This window comes from Mizuhopecten yessoensis, unplaced genomic scaffold, assembly GCF_002113885.1.
Source record: "Mizuhopecten yessoensis strain PY_sf001 unplaced genomic scaffold, ASM211388v2 scaffold4359, whole genome shotgun sequence".
Lineage (NCBI taxonomy): Eukaryota > Metazoa > Mollusca > Bivalvia > Pectinida > Pectinidae > Mizuhopecten > Mizuhopecten yessoensis.
Window position 1 is genome coordinate 652566 of NW_018405506.1, and position 22262 is coordinate 674827.

At 37.5% G+C, this 22262-nt stretch overlaps 1 protein-coding gene across 3 annotated transcripts in view; it reads right to left on the reverse strand.

Moving 5' to 3' along the window:
* Positions 1–2401: 2401 nt before the first annotated feature.
* The window catches only part of LOC110448827 (universal stress protein in QAH/OAS sulfhydrylase 3'region-like), a 71944-nt gene continuing 52083 nt past the window's right edge, over positions 2402–22262 (reverse strand). For 2 of the 3 annotated variants that reach the window (XM_021495278.1, XM_021495279.1), the window contains exons 2-4: positions 8052–8135; positions 6462–6553; positions 2402–4211 (exon numbers count right to left, since the gene is read on the reverse strand). In XM_021495278.1, the coding sequence (XP_021350953.1) occupies positions 4008–4211; positions 6462–6553; positions 8052–8135 (380 nt within the window). In that variant the 3' untranslated portion in view covers positions 2402–4007. Of the gene's footprint in view, positions 4212–6461; positions 6554–8051; positions 8136–13500; positions 13995–22262 lie in introns of those variants that run through there. The other variant, XM_021495277.1, reaches the window with a different exon arrangement.

Below are 22262 nucleotides of genomic sequence, written 5' to 3' on the forward strand. Positions count from 1 at the left end.
ACTTGTGTAAGTCTTACCACAAGTGTAACCCTACCCACTTATGTCACCTTCCCCACTTGTGTACCCCCACCCACTTATGTCACCTTCCCCACTTGTGTAACCCCACCCACTTATGTCCCCTTCCCCACTTGCGTAACCCTACCCACTTATGTCACCTTCGCCACTTGTGTAACCCCACCCACTTATGTCACCTTCCCCACTTGTGTAACCCTACCCACTTATGTCACCTTCCTCACTTGTGTAACCCTACCCACTTATGTCACCTTCCCCATTTGTGTAACCCTACCCACTTATGTCACCTTCCCCACAAGTGTAACCCTACCCACTTATGTCACCTTCCCAACAAGTGTAACCCTACCCACTTATGTCACCTTCCCCACTTGTGTAACCCTACCCACTAGTGTATCCCTCCACAGTAATGTAGCCCTACCCATTAGTGTAACCCGGATTTTATATATCTGATTAATCTTTACCTATGCGTTAAAAAGACTACCTGAATCGAACGACGTTTTATGTTTAACGTCATGCATATTCTCAATTTTTGTTTAAGAGTGTTTGGTGTCAAAAAGAGCAACTGCTACGACAGACGCAGATGCCAAAATCTCTGCTGGGTTTCACTTGACGTCCTTCTGGGTTTCGCTTGACGTCCTTCTGGGTTTCACTTGACGTTCTTCTGGGTGCCGTGTATTTTTTTTGCTGGGTTGAAAGGCGGATTTGCTTCGAAAGACATGGTGATGCAATATGTTGGACTATCTGTTTTCTACTTGCAAATATGTTTGTCTCCAAATTTCATGAAATAAAGCTGTTCTAGTATTATTGTATAGTTTAAATTATTGCTATTCCCTCAATGACAGTTTTGTTTTCATTTATCAGCTAAAAAACTCATTAGCAAATGTGATGTCGTCATATACGACAATGTCAGGCGCGTTATTTGTAATCCTTGCATCTTTCAGATCGGTTGAAGTTGCTCGGCAGTGAAATTGCAGCCCTGCGTGTTTCGTGCAAAATTAAGTTTATTTGGTCGTCTATGATGTAACATTTTCTACTTAAGTATTGTTCCTATATCAGATTCGAGATTACCGTATCGACTTGGGTTAGCCTTTGTGCGATAATGAAGCAGTCATTATACAACTTCCGCTTTACAAAGGGGTAAAACGTATTTAAATAACTCAAATAACTGAAAGAGGAAAGCGACAGCTGAAGGAATAAGGACAACATTGTAATTGCACTTTGATGAACCGCATCGCAGAATTAAGTTTGATGACTGATATCGCAGATGTACCAAACGTTTGAAAATCGATGTGATATTCTGAAAAAGCAATATTTAAAGACATCATTGCTTATCTTAAGCATAAATTCATTGGTTTCAGAAACTTAGTCGGAAATTTGTTGAAGTATGTTGAAAACCTGCTAAAAGTGTACAGACACGAAAACAACACAATATAGTTTGAGGGGTTTTGTGTGGTCTTTGTGCAACTCTCCATATAGAGACATGATACATTACCGTTTGAAATAATGAGGAAAAAACCCATTCAATTGTGTACTTCGTTGTAGAGTTAATTCCCCTGCCGTACATGTCCCTGAAGGTAGGGCGTAATAATTGTATCTGCTGGTAGTTTCTACTCCTGCTTGATGCTCAGCAATTTAGGAGTGGAACGACTGGTTTGCCCGTTGTCAGTATAATGTGACCGGGTGAAGTGTGCTGTTGGGTGTCTTCGGCAGTATGTTTCAGTGAGGTAGCACTATACAGTCGGCATCAGTTCCGCGCTATCACAAGGTGACAAACACGAACATTTCGCAGCCTACCAAAACACACACACATACACTATCCGCATGCATCTTGCACACATGAGAGGCCGTCCTTGGATGACTATAATATTGATAGGACGTTAAACAACTAAACCAAACCAAACCAAACCCTTGCCGTACAAAGTTCATTCCCCTAGCGTTCAACACATTTTCCCCCTTGACGCTTTGGACACCGTGTATTACATTATCAATTACGAAAACATGAGTGGCAATTACGAACCTACTCACTATTATAGTTTGTTTGTTTGGGGTATAACGTCCTCGCAACAGCTCATATGAGGTCGGGTGCCCAGGGAGACACCGCCCGGAACAGAAAGTAGATAAGAACGATTACAGGAACTATAGGAAAAGACAAAATAGTCAAAGTGTTGCAATGGGGCAGCAGTGTTAGACCCTCTAATGCATCAATCCCGCATGGGAGCCCACATTAGTTGCCTTTTACGAAACCACATAGCCAGTGGGATAGAGCAGGGTCTATCCTTGATTTCTTCAATGCCCCCAAAACAGAAGACATGGAAGAAACCTCCCCGCCCCCGATTCTGACCGGGGGNGGGAATTCACTTTTTCATAAACAAAGACCACCGACAACAGATCCATGTACACAAGGAGTTTATTCGATAGCACATGGTACACAGAAGACATGAACATACGTGCTAAACAACTTCAAAAGCTGGAAATGACTTATCTTTGAACATTGGGAGAACCACACCATTGCACAGCGGAAATATGAAATCAATTTACATCGCAAATGCTTTCTTATTGCCGGAAGTCCTAAGCTGCTGTTCACTGACAACGCATCCTCCCTCCAAATGTACACAAGAAGGAAACCAATGTATTACAAACTAGAAATTACCAACCACTGGACACTTAGCGATAACCTGTTGAACCCAAGACCATTGTTAACTCAGCACATAACAGTTATGTGGTTAAATATGTTTCATTATTGACCACTTGCAGTCGGAACCACTAGCTACCGGATATGACCTGTCGTTACTCAAATACCACAAGTATTCTTTCTTTTTTTGATTGGGCTGCAGAAGAACAAATCATTGTACACCGGAAGTATATAATCATCACTCAGTAAACCATCTTATATCAGATAAAGTATTACAATTGTTCGGTGCAAGGGGAAACTGTTGTACACTGGGAATATCTCACTATCAGCCTCTGGAACTATTGTTCTAAACGTATCATAGTATATGCTGAAAGGATAAGACTGTTCGACAGCGGGAAACCATTCTATATATATCCTACTTTTGAACACTAGTAAACGTGTAATCATAATTTACAGATCGATATACATACATGAATCCTATCACTCGACAGAAAAAAACGAAACGAAGACCGATGTACACTAGATAAACGTATTAGTTGGAACAGAAATACACTTACTGAACGAGCAGAGCTTTTTGTTCAAACTTGCTTCAACATATCAAATACCACCTAGAAAACATGGACACCTGATAAGTGAAACATCGGCCTACCATTAACATCTTACCATCTCTAATAAGCATACTTTTTTTGCTTGGTCCATACATTCACGCGCGATTTAAAAGGCAATTATTTCTTGTCACTTCCATGATGGCTAATGAATCGATACAACACTGGTTGGAAAGTGGAAACAAGATTAACAACAAATATACCATTAAGCATTCACGTGTGTTTTTCGTTGACCCACATATCACAATAACGGTTCTGATTGGTCGATAAAATACATACGTCACAACGACAATTTGACATTACACCACACGGATTCCTCCCTCACACATCTGTTGCATACAGTATACCATAAAGATTTTGAAACATACGCACTCGTTACATGCATACGCACACACTTGATAATGATATCCTTATACGGTTATATGACGCCATATTGCATTTCCTGATGGTAATCTGTGTTCTTACAATCTCTATAACCGATACATAAGTTAGCATAATGCTGCACGAGAATAGTGTTGTATCTCAATATACCAAATGCATTCTTTCTCTAGCAAATTACCATTAAATTGACACACTGAATAAAGCAAATGTCTAGTAATGACGATGGAGCGGCCATCATGGTTTTACAAACGACGTCCGGTTCGAATTAGTATATGATCAATGTTTGTATAGAACAGAAGGTGTCACAACTTTATGGCGTCAACATCTGACTCTGTTCCAAGTCCTGACAGGGGGTTCCCGGATGTCTATGATGACTTCTACTTGTCTTTGTGACGACAGACGAGGACTGGGCAGGGCGCGTGATGTACAACAAAGTCGCTGACGCTGCCTAGGATGGTCCTCCGGATCTTACCCATCCCCCTGGTCCCTGTTACGATGAAGGCAGCTTCATGCTTGGTCGCCGCTTCCACAATGGCGTGGCCGGGTTTCTCGGCCGACTCCACCTTAAACTCCGCTTCTATCTGCAACACAAAAAAATACATGTTATCCGTCCATATTTTCAACGTCAAACTGCGACTCCTTCTTCAACAGAAACCGACAGATGAAATTCAACAACAAAATTCCAACATATTCAACAACGAAAGCATTCTCAACGGTAACCAAACACGTAGATAATTTCATATTTCATGAAACTGAACCACGCTTTCCTTTTATGTCTTCTATGGAATGGCACGATACAGCAATTCGATAACATAAATAACCCACAGATGCTATATATATTATTGCTGAACTAAAGCACTTTCGTAACAATAACGTAATCTACTAATCATAATAACAGATAACAGTGAAACATCAACATATTGTAATTCTGCTTCAAATAGCGACACAAACAAAATGTGAATTTTGTGAAAGTTAAAGGTCTAATAAAAGATTGCTAATATCCATATTAGTCTAATTTCCTTTCGTAACTACTTGCGGACTTATCATTCTAAACTGAGAGAACGTTTCAACATTTTGGTATATCTTTGTTTTGTTTTCAATCGTCAAACATTTATATTAATATTAAATCTTACTATCGATAGAAATTATACATCTAAATGTTTATTAATCGTCATAGCTTCAGCTAATTTGGTAAGAAATTAGTATTTAATGTATTTTCATCACTCAAACGTTTACTAACGAAACAGTACTTCTAGCCTGATCTGATGTAGTATTGCTAAAAAGCAGTACTGTATAGCGGTGATATTTCGCGGGGGGGTTGTTAATTTCGCTATATTCGCGCTTTGACTAATATCTGCGAATTCTAAACACCATCGATGTTATCGAAATTGTTACCGCTTTAACGGACCTTATCACAACATGTTGAAAATACTTATAACCCAACGCTCTTATGTAAGCTTAAATGAACTCAAATCATATTATCACCGGACAACTGAGCAGTGCATGTAAAAACAACACTTACATATAAGTGGCCACAACATATTTATATGTACACAGTAGGTGTTTAATTTATAACAGTTTACTCCTACAAATATACATACAGATTTGATATTCTTTCGAGTGAAGTCACTGGCGGATGACGACGCTCTGGATCAGTGTTTTCAAACGGTATTTGGTATTTTGAGGTTTAACCCTTACAATGATGACACCCAAAGTTCTTTGCACGATGCATGGGATTCGGGTGACAGCGAAATTTAACCCACGCGAATGTGTACTGAATACGAAACCACGAAACATTGACTCCGCGAATTTAAAGCGCTATAGAGTATATACACACGAATTTTAAATGAAGGTAGATATGACGATACTTGCCTAATTATACATTTAAATTATTGGTCAAGTGATTAAACAGAACGTAGAATATTATTTGCAAGGTTTTCTACCGGGGTTCTTCAATTTACATTGAAGACGTTTTTTTAATAATGTTTATGACATGATATCCAACTACGACATTTTAGTTCGTCAGTAGTTAACTATTAAAATTTGATGAGACATCATAACGTTTCTTGGTAATATACATGTACACGAACGCTGACCTATCCAGAGAATATATCATCTCCGCTGTTGTATATCTCATAATGCCTTTCCTTTTCAGGAGTCTGTTTAATTTCTTTCATTGCGGAAACCGGCTACCAGTTCCTCAGTTTTTGTTAAGAAATATTGAATTTTCCCCTAGTTTACCGACTCCTAGTTTGGGACCTTAGCTAAAAGAAGACATTCAAGACATAAAAAAGTCTCCAATTTTCTTTATAAATAGACATTCACTAGACATGGTCTAATCAAGTTGTTATTTTCGTTATGACTTTGAGTAGCACAGTAGCTTGCCATTAGATATCCGTGAGTTTAACACATAAAATGTCGGTATAAGTGCCGGAGATGGAGACGGTTCCGGCCTTCGGTACGCAGTTTGTCTTCCTAGACCCTACCTACTGTGAACAAGACGTTACGCCTAGCGGCCGTATCAATTTAACGATGTCTGATACGTACGTAAAAACAGATCTTCCTCAATTAAATATCACTGACGGTGATACGCCATTTCCTGTCACGACCCAATATAACTCTTTGTCAATGACCTCCTGCAAGAAAGTCTTGTGTTTGCGGCGCGTGCGATGACGTGCTGTGGTATGATGTATAATTGATTCATGGTAGTTATTGTTTTATTGACGATTTAATGGAAGAGGACAACATGCCTAAATGACTGTGTGTACATGTTTTTGTTTTTTCATTCAATCCTTGTTTTTTTCACATTAGGTTGTTGCCAATACGCTTACCCCTAATCTGTTGGCCTTCTCGATAAACTTATGCTTGAGGTCGCAGGACTTGCCTTCCACCTCCCTCTGTAGTTCAACCACTCGACCGGGACCTGTAATCATGAATATGATGCGTAATCATGCGTCAAAAGGCAGTTATATACAACTGTACTGATTTGATGTCGACATTTGCTGATCACGTCATACATGTATCTGAATTACAACAAAGCATAATGGATCCTGTTAGGAGGTAAAGAAACTTTCGGCGTGGGATAAGGTCGGGATATACTACCACAGTCAGGTCCATTGTAAGTTGGTTGTATGTTAGTTGCAATGTACTATTGGAGACAATGAAGACCATTAGATAGTCCACATTTTTAACGCATGCTAAGGTAAGTAGACGTGACGCCCATACTAACGGCTCTGGCGGCACCATTCTGCCATAGACTAATATAATCTTACATGGGTCTGTTCCGTGGACAGGGATATCTCAACCCCAGTGTAAGAGTTTGGCTGGGCAGCCTAACTCCTACACGAGGGTTGATATATCCCTGTCTATAGAACAGACCCATGTTTGATTAATTTTCTCAGATACATACAAATAAAAATATTACAGTCGAAATAAACATCGATCTTATTCTTCCGGCAAACCCAAAGCTTTAGGGTTGTATGACATCACGGTAACAATAAAATAACGTCACGTCGACAATCCATTATTATAATGTCATAGCGCGTGTCAGCTGTCTTTCCCTACCTCGTGTAAGATAGAGTTTTTTCCCTAGCAACAACGGGATCACCCTGTGAAGTATGTGAGAAAGCACTTTCATTGCTACAATGTAATTCTTTCTCGGAAAAGGCCATAACAAATAAGTGTAGTCAAATGGTGCCGCCAAGAATGAAATTAGCACAAATGGACTTCCGTTCAATATCCATGCAATAGTACCGACACTATTTGATACTATGCTGACTTTTACCCTACAATCAGTTTCTCATAATTGGATTCTAAAAGTCCTTCTGAATTCCTAATTACTATCTTAAACGTAAATATATTTGCAACATAAATATTGTGCGACCTATACCGTATTCTTGTAAGTTTCCATGTGACTGTATTTGCATTCATCTACAGGTTACATCATATTTCTCTATTCCAATTTTTGTCAACTGCTGACAGATAAACTGACAACACAAGAACTCCAAAGATGCACATTGATGAAGACAAATGGGCAAGTATTATTGTCCTTATCATGATCTCATAGGGAAATATGCTATTTGCTTGCGTGATATTAAGGTTGATGTTTTTATTATGCTCGTCAGTAATGCTTGTGGTTTTGTTATCACTATCACAGTTCCAGCTATAAAGACATGACACCACTAGAATTTGACCTATGTATATATTTGCATGACTGCTGATCTTATTCTCATTTGTTGTTTTTCAGTGGTGCCCATGCACATTTTTCATTGGTTCATATTTTCCCTAAGTTTAATCGATTTTTGGTCATAATTACGGGTTTGTTAACAAGTTTAAGATTATGAGACTTTTGTTGGCAGAATACTTTTACTGCTCAGATAAAGCACACGTGATGATAACGAGTTGCTATGGAAACCACTCACTCATGGTCGTGGCGTTGATGTAGTTTTCTGGACAGTGGAGGAGCAGCACCTTGTTCCCCGGCTTGTGGAAGTTGGCGCTATACCCTGTAACAACAGAAAAAAACCCATTACTATACCTCATTTATAAAGAGTGAAAAAGATATTTTCATCTAGGCGTCAACAAACAACGAAGCATCGACACATGAATACGACCCGAAAAGGAAACAGAAACTGACAAGTACACTATGAATCCGACAATAACAGAAGCGAGTCCATGCTGTCAGGAAGGATAGGTTTTTCCTGAAAACCAAGTGACACCTGTCACGAGTTTACCTGTAATTGAGTCGTCCCCTATAATCCAGGGGTTACGCTCACTTTCTCTGTATCACTGGAATATGTCGTAGCAATATTGAAGGCTCAGATGAGATGTGGATGAGACGAGTAGACAAGTTTGATTCTATGATATACATCAAAAGGATCTCTCGGTCGCGTATCGCTAACATTATCTGACTGTTAAGTCGGATGCCGTTCCTCTGTAATCTTCAAAGGAAAGATATCAACCCAGCGATTGGTCAGGGTATTTCACCTGAGACCAATCAAATAGCTAGCCGCGTGCAAATAATTTTGCTACGACATATCTCGGAGACGCTGAGAACAAAAGTGAGCGTAACTTCTGAAATATGGAGGATGTGATTGAGTTTATCAATGTACCTGACAGGTGTTTTTCAATTGATAAAAGGTCATCTGGATTTCCAACAATCCAAGCCACTATAAAACATGTGTTTTAAGTCATAACATACGGTTATATGCAACGGCTGGAAGGTAAAATAGAACAGAGGGAAAATGTATCATGAGAACACATTGGCAAAAATCAGAAGTCAAGGCTGTTATGCAACAGAAATTAAGAAAAATTAAAATTAAGCAAAGACAATGAAACACTATAAATGGCTAAGTATTACACAAAAGCAATAATTGGTAGCGAGACGGAAAAAAAGAACTATAAACCTTTATATAATAAACTGACAAAGTGGAAAATGTGTGATCTTTACCCTGAGGTTTTACAAAATAGTTATATTCATATAATAATGAAATGTCTATTTATTAAAACCCTTATTTATTTGGATGTGAACTTCCGGGATAACACAACAAGTTAAAGTCCCTTCCTAAACTAGTACAAGTTATACACTAAATATCGCAAGACTACAGGAACATCCCTGTAACAGTGTCTAAAGTTGGATAAAACAGTTTCGGTGATTTGATAACGATTTTCTACTACCCGTTCCAGTAGTGGATAAGAAGAAATGATGTGTCTGGGAAGACAATTACGGTCATAATTACCCTACTTTCATCTCATTATAACCAAACTTTTCCAAATGACTTGGAAGAAAAAATAATCATTATTGTCAAACACCGTAGACGTCAGTAGGTTAATAAGTGTCCAGGATGCCAGTGAAACAGCCATACGATTGTACAGGGGAACGGTCTAATTAAATAAACCCGACTCCTCGACCCCGGAACAGTCTTGGTTGCCCGATTGACGAACTCGTGATTTGATGACATTAATTTTCCTATATGGCCTGTGTACGGGTCCCAACGTGGCACTCATGTATTCAAGGATACATCTTGACATGAGCAAATGAGGGGGAAATAACCGTTCATTTTTTGATGTCGACCAGGATTGATGTAAAGGGGTCGCCCCGTAATATATCAATTCTGTACCCCGGGGAGAACTCTAACTTACTGAGCAATCGATACGGCTTCACATGTTTCTACCGAAAACATTCCACAAACATACCGAGATGTTTTGAGAGTGTAAACAAACGCTTGGGAAACAGTTTATCAATCCACTGGGTATCACCTTCATTGAACGTGTTACCAACACACCTCCATAACATTCTTATTTCTTCTTTATGGCCCCATCCGTATCCAATGGAAACACTTTGCGTTTCTTATTTTTGGTTGTATTCGTTCTTTTGTGCTGCAAAGACATTCCCTTTGAAAAATCGTGAGCTAATATATCTGAAGCACGCGCGCGCACCAAAGTATGGATCCTTTAATATACGTTCAAATACAGATACAATTAACGGACATTTGCCCGTTGAATACAAGTTAAAAATATTGCAACAATCTGCAGTGTATTGGACTATCAACTATTACATTTTTCAGTCGCTGTTTTTTGCCACCTTAACGGACCTTTAATTTGAAAGTCAAATGTTGCAACATCGGGCACCTGTTTTGTGTCGGTGTCGTCGATCTAAAATATTAGCATTTTGCTGTTGTGACAAGAATGACTGTCAAATATTTACATTTTTATGCAGACTCCATTTGACCCAGAAAGGCAGTAATAGACTTCATTTTGCGCTAGCGCGGTGACTGATCAATAACTAAAAAAAATAAAAAATATATCAAACGAAGATCGTTTACTGTATAAAACATATATCTTATATACCAGTGATATAATCCTTTACTTCAATGCTGGTAAGCTGGCAATAAATATGTACTTCACTTATGGAACAATGCGTGATTGAATTCAGTACCGGAAGTACAGCTTTAGTGTAATATTGGAAACCTGCTAGATTCAAATTATAATCTGAAACGACTCTCTAATATCTATAAAAATAATTGTCCTCGCATAGCACGTTCTCCACTTTTAACAACTTTTCACAGTCGGATATTAAATTCTAACAACTGCATTCAATGAGTCTTTTTCACTGTGGAATTATCAAGTTATTATCACAGGCGGGTACCAACCTTTCCTGATTCTGATTGATTAGGAACGCAATGTACACTGCTATACTCTTCATTAAGATGTTACTTTATTATCAAAGAAATCACGATTTCATAAACAAGCTGGCAATATTATATCGCTGGAGACAAAACTGAAAAACTGAAAATAAGATGAATGAATCCTTGAAGAAGAAGACCACTGACCCGTCGCCTCCTGTTGTGGGTCTATCAAACATAGCAGGGACACTAGATTATCTGGGTACCAGACTACCGATTAACATTACAAAACACTAATGAGGTACCTTGTGAGCATGGCATCAGACTTGAAGTGGTCTCCTAAATATATCATGAACTGTTGCAATAAATATCTCATTGTGTGGCAAATTTCGTGACTGGTTTCAGACTTAATCGTGTAATATCTATCATCTTCTACAACTACACAGTCTAATATTGTGTAACTTTACATTCGAGAACGAATATACCTGCGATATTTCACTGGATGATCATACTTGGCGACTAGTGTTTGGCTCCCTGTAAAATCGAGGTTTTTCTTCTGGTCTGTATACTTTTCCTAATGGTGCATCATGATAGCAATTGCCGAAAAGGGTACTTTTTCCAGTCTACCCTGTTTCTACAACTTCAATAATTTTACCTATCTTGACATACTTCCAGTTCAAACTATAGCCTGTTATAACATATCCTTTTTGTCGGTCAATATACCGCACTTATTGACATACTTTGTTTTGCTTGTACACCACTTAACCTGCATTTGTTAAAAAAAAGCCATTAAAAGTCGATTTTTTTCGATGAAATCTCTTGAAACAGGAAAGATCGATAAATTCCGTCAGCAGATTAGCTCTGAAAGTGGAAAAATATTCCAGATGTATCTGATCGAGTCTACGATACGTTCTGAGGCGACTGAGAACCTGCTAACCAGCGGAGAACCTAGCACCACCAGACTATATCTGGACCAGCAAGTATAAAAAGGATGATGGACCATAAATACTTGTGTGGAGTCACAGGCAATGAATAATGCAATGACTCCCCAAATCAATACGCATATATAGTAGTTGTAATAAGCTATTAAGTGACTGCTTTCGTACCTTCACGGCGTGGCGTTGGTAGGAACCAAGAGGTTGAGTGACGCTCAACGGGAAGTAAGGAGAGTTGAATAATTAATGAGATAAGGTTGAAAGGTTCAGTACTGAAATCACAGTTTTACAACTATTTTTTCCGCATTGCCTCCTGTGATTTTTTGTTTTATATTACAATGTTATTTATTTTCAAAGTTAATGAACTACTTTTTATATAACAAAGGGAAACCTCAAAGATGCAAAACGGGAAGATAACTGTCAGATGACGGGGATATTAAGTAATAGTCCCAAAGGAAATTTGTTGAAAATAGTCGCATTGGAAGCGATTATAGCAGACATAGCACTAGGGGAGATACAAAATTATATAATAGATAGCAAACACATTAAACAACAATGTAGTACTCAAAAGGCAAAACTTCAAACTGAATTATCAAGTAGAGAGATTAGATTCAAAACAAAAAGATAAAAGACACAACAAACGATATCTAATACGACGGTGAACATTGTGATATATTTAGGCAGGTTGATTACATGGTTTGAAAGGCCAAACGGTAATTATTTTTCCAATGCTTAATGTTGTAGGGTTATAGTATTTTGTCACAAACGGAGATAGCAGAAACACCACAATCACAGTATCTGATAAGTAAGCAATCAGATAACAAGGAAAAGTAAACATCAAAGAAAGGAAGATTGCAATAATGTTAAGAGGACTATTCTCTTATAAAGAGAAGAAGAGACAACAATCGATTCACACAGTAGAGATACTTTCCATAATAAAGGCTATATATTACTTTATTAGAGAGGATAATTTTGACAAACGACAAGAGGAATTGGAAGTTATTTATCAAAATGGTAAGACGGTTGCGTAACAAACGTAACTCATAAGGGGAAATAAATGTTTCATACCTGACCAGGTAACTGCGTTTGATTGAAATTATTTCCAAGCCAGTTTCATCTAGGTCGCAGCTGAGACTTTTAACCATACTCGATGATGACACGAGTTCTGATCTTAATGGAAGGTGCATTATAGCTAATTACGCTAATTGGAAGACTACGATGATTGGCCTGGTTAAAAGTGTTCGTGTGAGGACAATTAAAGCGGTGGTACACATGCCAGTCAGAGCTCTTGAACATGGATCTCAGATACAGCCGAGCTACCCACTTCACACCTAATGAAAACACACTTCCTGCATCCACTCATTTAGAGAACGACATTTTGTAACAACATGCATATTGTGTGATTCATTAAGACATATGACAAGTATACCAACTGATTCGCAATCGATGATCTGATAGAACATACATCGTGTATTTGGCTCGACACAGTATTGAATAGATCGTCGTTGTCATATCTGGTAGTGTGACCATCCGTGTTTACGGTAAACTTCATGTTTGCTCATTAGACCTACACGTACCCGTACCGGTAGTCCACACGTGTAAAACAATAGTACACAACCCGGTAGCTTTCTGTTTCTGACATTATCATGCATTAGTTGCTACATAACATACCCGTTAACTCTGGCTATAAATTGTTACAATGGTACGATACGTCCAGGCCTTAGCCAAATGTACAAGCTAAAGCCAATTACTTTTACCTGCTTTGCTGGTAGTTATTTATTACGGTTAAAACGTTACCACTCAATACTCACATTCGAAGGCAAACTCGGCCATATCACTTTCGTCCACACCAATTATTACAAGTTGGTGATGCCCAGGATTGGCAGCGTTCATTAAATGTCGGAATTTAGATTTGACAGCGGCGAACCCGTCCATTATTTGGCCTTCCATTGTCACCTCACTATTAATAACAAGAACCAGAATGCCAGTGCCAGTACCAGTGGGCCTTATCTGCACCTTACAAAGGTGAATAGGTTCTCTCCTTTTCGTCACATTCTATATTTCCTTTGAGCTATGTTGAGCGCTGTTCGAGAGGCACTACTCTGTTATACAAATCCAGGACTATTGATCAGACTGCCTAGCGGGAATCACCAGGCGTACACATGGATCTCTCCACACCCTGATCATGGTCATCTGAATACTTTACACACGAGTAAGATCATATTTTGGAACTTTTCCTGTTCTCCTATGTTTACATTCGCTTAAACCAGTCATTGAATCGATGTCAAGCATTTTAACAATGACGGATTCGTATTTAATGAAAACTGTTTGCAGGAAGTCAATATCTTCTGAATAACCATTGTGGACGTGTACCCAATATTAAACATTAATGGACGAGGATACTGGTAAACAGACGCTCATTGGTTATACAGGGAGCAAGGTATCGCCGTATCTACTACGATGGGTATCGACCGGTGGCGCGTGATAAAAGGGCACATAGAGGGGATATCGTTATTGAAAAGGGACACACCGAAATAACCATTACGACGTTATGAAGACAGAATGTCAGATTCATCTGTTGAAATCGACGTGACTTGGACGCAAACACGAGATTCATGGAATGAGGCTCGTCCTTTGACACAATGCTTGCCACCATTACTGATTACCCTTATTTGTATAGACGCGTCGTGTATTTATCATTCGTGCAAAGTCATATATGTGTAGCATATACGCTCTCGTGTGTGCGTGGTTATGCTACACGCACTAGATATGTGCATTGTAATGTATGTCCGGTATCTATATCGACATGCTTCGCTGTTAATGATAGTTATGTTAATAAAACATTGCATCTGCAAGTCTAACTGATTTGGCAATGCTGATAACGTTTACATATTAAACACTATTTCCTGGTAATATTGATCGAACATTGAGTTGATATTGACTAATTTACCAGTGGGCCATTATAACTGTCAGGTCTATTTACTCAATCATCATGATGTAATGACAGAACACCACATGTAACTTTGCTCAAATATTACAAAAGCTGCAGCCGTATCAACTATTACCATATATTATGATATAACCTGATAACAAAGCTATGGACATCTTGTCATCTGATTTGCATATGTCCGGTAGTGACCGAGCTACGACCTCATTCTGTAACGAAGGCTTATAGCAACATGTTTCTGACCATTCGTTGACTACGAGTTCCAACTCATACAGAGAAATGCTTTACTTCGTGGACCTGTGAATTCGTGGAGAAAGATTACCAACACCAAAAAATACTCGAAAATAAGTGATTCACAGTTTAAGTTGTATTCTTACTGTCAAGACACCCGGACAAAGTATTGGAAACCTTCACAACGTCTATATCTTTTCCTGGATCACTAAGCACTATAATTAGACCCGAATTTCGAAAACAATTTCATCGCCAACTTCCGGTTAACGCATAACAAAAGTCCATTTTGATGCATGAAACAACACCCGTCATATCTTTATTTCAAGGTATTATCTTACAGTAACATGTTAATGTATCAAACATTACGCGTGGCTATGGTATAGTAATAATTGTTTACACTGTAACAAATAACAAATAGCCATCAAAGAAGTGAGACTTTCAAGGAAATTCGACGTTGGACGACCGGGCGGCCATAGATGGAGGCCATTGCATATTGTTAATAAAAGTTTATACTGGCGATTTGTTATTATAAATATCAGTTATTTCGGAAGCTTGTAAACTGTTCCTGAAAATAAACTGACTGGACAGTCGTAGATAAAAACCATATTACTTTTTTGTTCTCCATTCTCTAGGCAGACTGTAACATCCGGCCAAGCTCAGACGTTATGCATAAAATAGATAGACCGATAAGACCATCAAAGCTCTGACATTCCTTATAATTATGAACATAACGCTTGCAATATATAAATAGCCAATGCTGTTATACACTGTATGAATCTAATATAAACTGTGCTTGTGTTTTTCGGTCCTTTATGCTGTTGATCGTCTGTTTCAGAATATTGCATAATCGAATGACTGCGCTGAACATTATTCCATATATCAAAGCAAAATATAAAAGACAAAAAATGCAAGGATGCATAAAGGCGACTGAAGGAACTTGAATGAGGAGACTTCGAATATAAAGGAAAGCTATAAACCCGAAACACGGAAGAGTAAACAAATGTAAGCTGTTCCTAGGCAATACGTTGCATTCATCAATTCTACGAAAACCCGCCGGTCAACAAAGATGTAATACAAAACACACAAACATATCAATAGACATCAAGTCGTGATAACGACGGTTACTATTCCCCACGACGATTAAAACCCTCTGACTAAGTAGCTTCATAGGAAATATGATGCATATATATTAATCTTCTGACAACACTAATGCTTCTTTAACAAGAAACCTTCCTTTGACTAGGCATGGAGCGCCAGGAAAGACTGCACCCTATGATAACTCTAAATATGGAGCCCGACCTTCCACCATGGCTGTTCAGTTGTGAACACCAACCAAAGAAAATGCAGTTCTCAACAGTATAGTTCAAATTCAAACAAAGAAAATGAGAGGCTTGTCCACATGATGCTATGTTTACACTCTGAAAATATATTGCATGTTACAGACTTCCAGAAGGAATGAAAAACACAAAAAAATGACAATCAAGATCATGTCCTGTTGTTTTACACGAACGTGTATGTATGTGTTATATCTTGATATCTTGTCATTACGCCACCACTGTTCACGTCATCCCGAAACCAATCCTCTCGAGTATCCCATGATTTATATCGAACACAGGGAGAAACACTATGCCAAGGTTTTAATGCCTCGCGTGTCTATACAGGAGGTATGCAAATAGATACCGGGAGCGATACGGTAGGCAATGAAAACATGTCAGAAGCTTAGGTAATTAGAGTGAGAGTCCCACAAAACACAAACGCTGGCCTTGAACGAATTGGAAACGAACGTACCACAACAACCGCGTATGTTGTCGACATCGAAACGTTATATCAGTTTGTCTGTGTGCGTTGTGCTATGCTATTTTTATACTATTTCAGAAATACTTATTAACTTACTTTGTGATGATGTTATTTGAAATAATGAAATATTGGTTATAATGTCGCGCTGCATTGAGCTTTATAAAGTTAAACCAAGATCACCACACCAGTAGTAGAGTCAACGACATTGTGAATAAAAACTATAAAACAATTATATTTCTTGTAACAGCGAAGTGAAATCAAACATAAGGTACATATAATATTCTATTACCATGTACATCACATTTACAGTACAATCATTGTTTTTTCTTCTCTACCTTTTGATAAGTTCAGCATAGGCCGCCTATTTTATCTGTTTGCTGTTTATCAAGATTACACTTCCTAATAGTAGACTTCCAGTAGCATCTGACATGTTTCAAGGCTTCAACGCTATTGTAAGACGATACATCGGTTTAATCAGCTCAAACCTAAGTTCATACTTTTGCACTTTTTCTTTCCGTTCCCGAGATGGTTTTTAATGACAAACTCTTTCGAAAGGTCTGATGAGAGTTATTGTTGTTTTAGTCTTTTTTTATTCCCTTTTTGACTGTGAAATAATTACAAGCGTAATTCATTATTTAAACTCATACTGCAAGCGATACGAGCAGGGCATTATTATTGCAATAACATTACTTTATGACTAACTTCATTAGACTTAAAGAAGAATAAAATATGTTTTTAGATTCGTTTGATGATGACAACTATGTTTGAGGTGGTTCATATTGCTGTTGTCCAGGTCATACAGTTCCTAGTATAACTATTATATTACATCGTTAACGATACCTTTTTAATTATAATATAAGTATACCTCGCATGTGCTCTATTAAAATATATATAAAAGCAATGCTTTCACGACTTTTAATGTGTAAAAATATGAAAACCCTTTTTTGGTCACAGTGTGAAACTGCACAGCAGATAATTAACATCAATGTATGATTATGTGAAATGCGTTGATTCAATAAAATAATCGTAATATATAGAGTGTTTGTAACGTTCCTGCTGACAGGCTTGCAAGTGTGTTTGTGTGTATGGGTGTGTGGGATGTACTTATGTAGTATGTATGTAATATTTACCTGTGGTACCAATGGTAAGTGTGTACAATTATGTGTTATATGAATCTTGTACTATTTCTGTCGTCTCTATGGTGTTTTAACGTTATGTATGAATAGTTAATGTACAAGTATGAAGTTAAATTGCACATGATCTTACACTGTATGTGTCTATGTAAATAGGGTTAATAGGTAGGTACATTTACATTTGTACATTTTATATTGCCATAGACAGTCTTTTTGAGTGGTTCAAAATTAAACATGCAAACAACAACAGATAATTAGCATTATCATTTTCAGTAACATTTTCTGTATTACAATAACGTAACTGATGCTTTATATATTTAAATCCTCATATTTTGTCCTGAAATGCCGGCAGTCTGATAAACGAAATAGGACTCAATATAAACGGTTGTTTTGGAAAGTAAGTTCTTTACCTTTCTCCATTCAGACCTCAAGTAAAACAAATTCAGATCCATGTGGCAAAGAAACCACAACCAAGCCCAAAGACTAGGTCTGGGCCCGTATTTATTAAACCATTATCATGCTCAAGCATGGATTTTGTGCTCAGCCAACTTTCTTGTAACTCACTAAGACCATGTCAAACGATCAAAAAGTCAAATGTCAACATGGAAAACAGTATTTAGCTTTAAATCTCTTCCATTTTTTTATTTTTTTTTTATCATTGGCAAAATAAGATTTGTTGATCAATCATGACCAGAACAAGAAATAAGTCTTGAGCACAAAATCCATGCTTGAGCATGAGAGCGGTTTCATGAATACGGGCCCAGGTTGGGTTGGTAAGGGAACCTTTTGTCATATTGTTTCAACGTGAATACGACAACATAGGCAAGTATTAGAGACAAATTGCCTGTGTACTGCTTCAAGCCAGTCGGCTGAAGAATCACTCGATTGCTAATGGAGAAAATAATGTGATACAAAACTGTCTACACCAATATCAATAGAGGATGTCCTACCTCTGGCTGTTTGACGGAATATAAGACTCACTTATTGAAGATTGACGAGGTACATATTGCAGTGTCTATCACTAGACCACTGACGATACGTTATTACAGCCGAAACTCATAAACGTAGCATTAGATTATCGATTTGGTTTACATGAATATCAAAACGAGGACGGATATCCATTTTGATATTGATAATCTCAATCCGCAAAGTAATCCAATGTGAGCTGATGAGATGCGTTTAGCCTTAATGTTATTTTCAATAATGTAAAATTCATTATTTCGGTTATTATTGTTACGAAAAATTTCATAATTGCTTTTCGTGTCGTTACTTTGCGGATGATTGGAGCTCAATTATAATTTTCCTCGAAGGAGACAGATCGATATGGTAAAAGTGCAATTAATTAACTTTCAGACCTCGACTGTTTGACACATCTCATGTTTTGAGAATTCCTATAGCTTGTGATTTCCCGTTAGGAATTCCACAATGCTGCTTTATATCTGGGACAGGCTGTGCATGGCAGTGTGACTCAATGTTTCAACAAAACAGATTGGTTGTGCAGTGTGTAATGGCAGGTTTTAAGTAATATCGTTGAGCATGTTGAGCAGCTGAGGTAGAGGCTGAATGATTCAGACCACTTTTACGATAAATTGAAATCAATTTTTCATCCAGTGATTCAATAATAGATTGAAACGAAACTATCCATCTGGTTGATCGCAATTCAAGTTTCCGACTATTGGCGGTTTATAGTAATTATGAATATAAAAATGCTATGATCAATTTGATTAAGAACAATCATGCAACCGCATGTACATATATAGCGTTTTCAATAAAATTAAGATTGATACAGATTTGTTTAAATATTATATGAACTTTGTTTTGTCCAAACAGAAATCGAGATCCTTTTGTTAATTCGGTAAAGTACCACGCTTATGAAAACCATAATCATTCTAATTATATGAACTTGTTTTCAATAAAATTAAGCAATTTAGGCATTAGTTAAACATGAAACTGTTGAATAAGTATGTCTTAGATAGGTAGCCGACATTCTTTCTTGAATCGTGATTATTCCTGAGGATTCCCCATGTGGTTTCAGAAGATTCAGCTTCCAGGAGTAATGAAAATCAATGACGGCGTTTTTCATCTTTTGTTAGTGTTGTTGTCTTTACTACTAAATGTTAATTAAGTTATTTTTCTTTTTAATTGGCACTCTATACAATTATTTTTCTTATTTGAACCCTGACGACGGCTATGACAACGGCGATGCTGATACCGCTGCAGATAATAAACTCGTGTTTATCTGTACTTAGTGAGAAGAATATCGTATGTAAAGTACACGGGATAGACTGCTTCACAGATCCGTATTGACATTGACCCAGTAGCTGCTCTCAATATTTAATCGGAAAAACAATCTTTTTAAGAGTACAGTCGTCGGCCAATGTGTCTAGCTCGTGCTGGGAGGCCTCTCATATTGTTTATAAATGTTCTTTATGGGTCATTTATTTGTCCAAGCGTTGTCATTGTACTTTTCGAAATTAACACTTATAGAAAATTGATTTCAACTAGAATTAGCACTTCTGTGGGGCGATCTGACACACTAATATGCACATTCAGTAAAAAGCGAGCAAAGACCTATAGCGTTTGCAGTTGAGATTGACCAGCATATACAAACACCAAACAACAGCACACAATGGTACTGTCTCGATAAGATTTCCTGATTCTTTTACGTACACTACTTCACTTGCTGATATCTGGGAACTATTACATCACGTTTCCTAAATATGATTGCTTTAAAGTACAAATCAATTGAATTCAGTATTCTTTGATATGCAATATAATCTATAACATTACAGTATGTAAGTAAGAAGACAATTCGTTCATGCAGATTTCAGAAATTGGAAAGGTTTGAGAAAGGGTTGTTAAATAAACAAATATTAATTCTGATGCTTGGGAAGGGGTTCATTTGTCAAAAAGTATGCAAAATACTTGTTAAGAATCGTTTTGAAATGCTGTATATAGGTATATCTGTCATTAATTGGTAACATGGTATACTAGTAGTGTAGGTATGATGTTCAGTGACTAAAACATCGTTGTGACTATTTCTGTTCATTGTTCAACTTCATACCGGTTTGACAATGCAAAATATACCTTTTCTTCCCTTTACCTTCAAAATAGATTATATATTGGCAGCATTACCACATTAATATTGAATAGCGTGTCAACTTCCGTTTGGACAACATTAAATTCATCCAATCAGTCTAGCATTCAATCGCTTTACTGATAAGGTCTAACCGCATGCATGTTATTATAACTTTGTTCAACGCTAAACATTTGAATGAGATACCATTTCCAGTTCATGGTTTATTCATGTGTCCGCAATGTTACCCGTAGTCATTACCTGGTAATGATAAATCTCCCATCAGAACAGACTCATTATACAGATTTTACTGTTGTCGTGGCATAGAATATTATAGATCATAGACATCTCTGGTAGGAACATTGGCGTACAATGTATCAACATGACCGATCTTTCTAATCATAGAATTCTGTTTTGAACATTTCCTAACACAGAGAATCAAATGTGAAATGTTCATATTTTTAATAGCAAACAAGACTGTCGAAAAAGTGTCACGATTAAACCTTGTCATATGAATTGGAAGTGATGTGACCATTGTTATTATGTTTCAGCTGCATATGAGTTTTTAGCGAGGTGGCCACCGGTATTTTGTTACCCCTGGGAAACACTGTAGGAATAACTTACGAAAAGAGATATCACAAACATATATTTTCTAACTTCGTTTGTGCAAAACATAAATATATTTGCTGTTGTTACCTCTTCTTAGCAGGTAAATGACCTTCTGTCGTGTCTTTTTTTACCCGAAAAAGGCATTACGACACCTATTTGTTGAAATCAGTGACTTCGATCCTTAAAGATAGTTGTTATTTCCTGCTTAACGTTTAGAATTTTGAGTTATTGAAACATTAACTTCAATGTTTGTTATAGATAAGGTTAAATATTAGTCATCCATTGACTTAATAACAATTCACAAAACTGCATACATGAAGTTGCAGCATCTGCTGAAATTTTGTTTTTCGTTTAACTATTATTCTTCATATTCCCCAAACACGTATAATCTGCAGCACAACTTCCCACTGTTCATCGGTGAGCAGCAGTAGACAGAGGCAGACGCAGATTGACATAGACATGGAGTACGATGATATTGGATGACAGGTTTCACAGTGTGGTATGCCATTAAACGAATTCAATGATATTCATTTTTTATAAAATCTGCGAAAATCGAGGCTAATGTTGAGAAATTACGGGTTGCTCTTCACTTTATGAGAGCCCGATACATCAAGGATGAAGCATCATTATATAATGTTGGGAGGATTATATATTCCCCATTCCAATTGTCACGGAATTCCACTGACATGGAGTATCAGTATTTGACATCTGGGCCAAATGTGTGTGCAAAGTAGATAGCAGCCGCCTAGAAATCACATCATCATCAATTGTCCCCTGCTT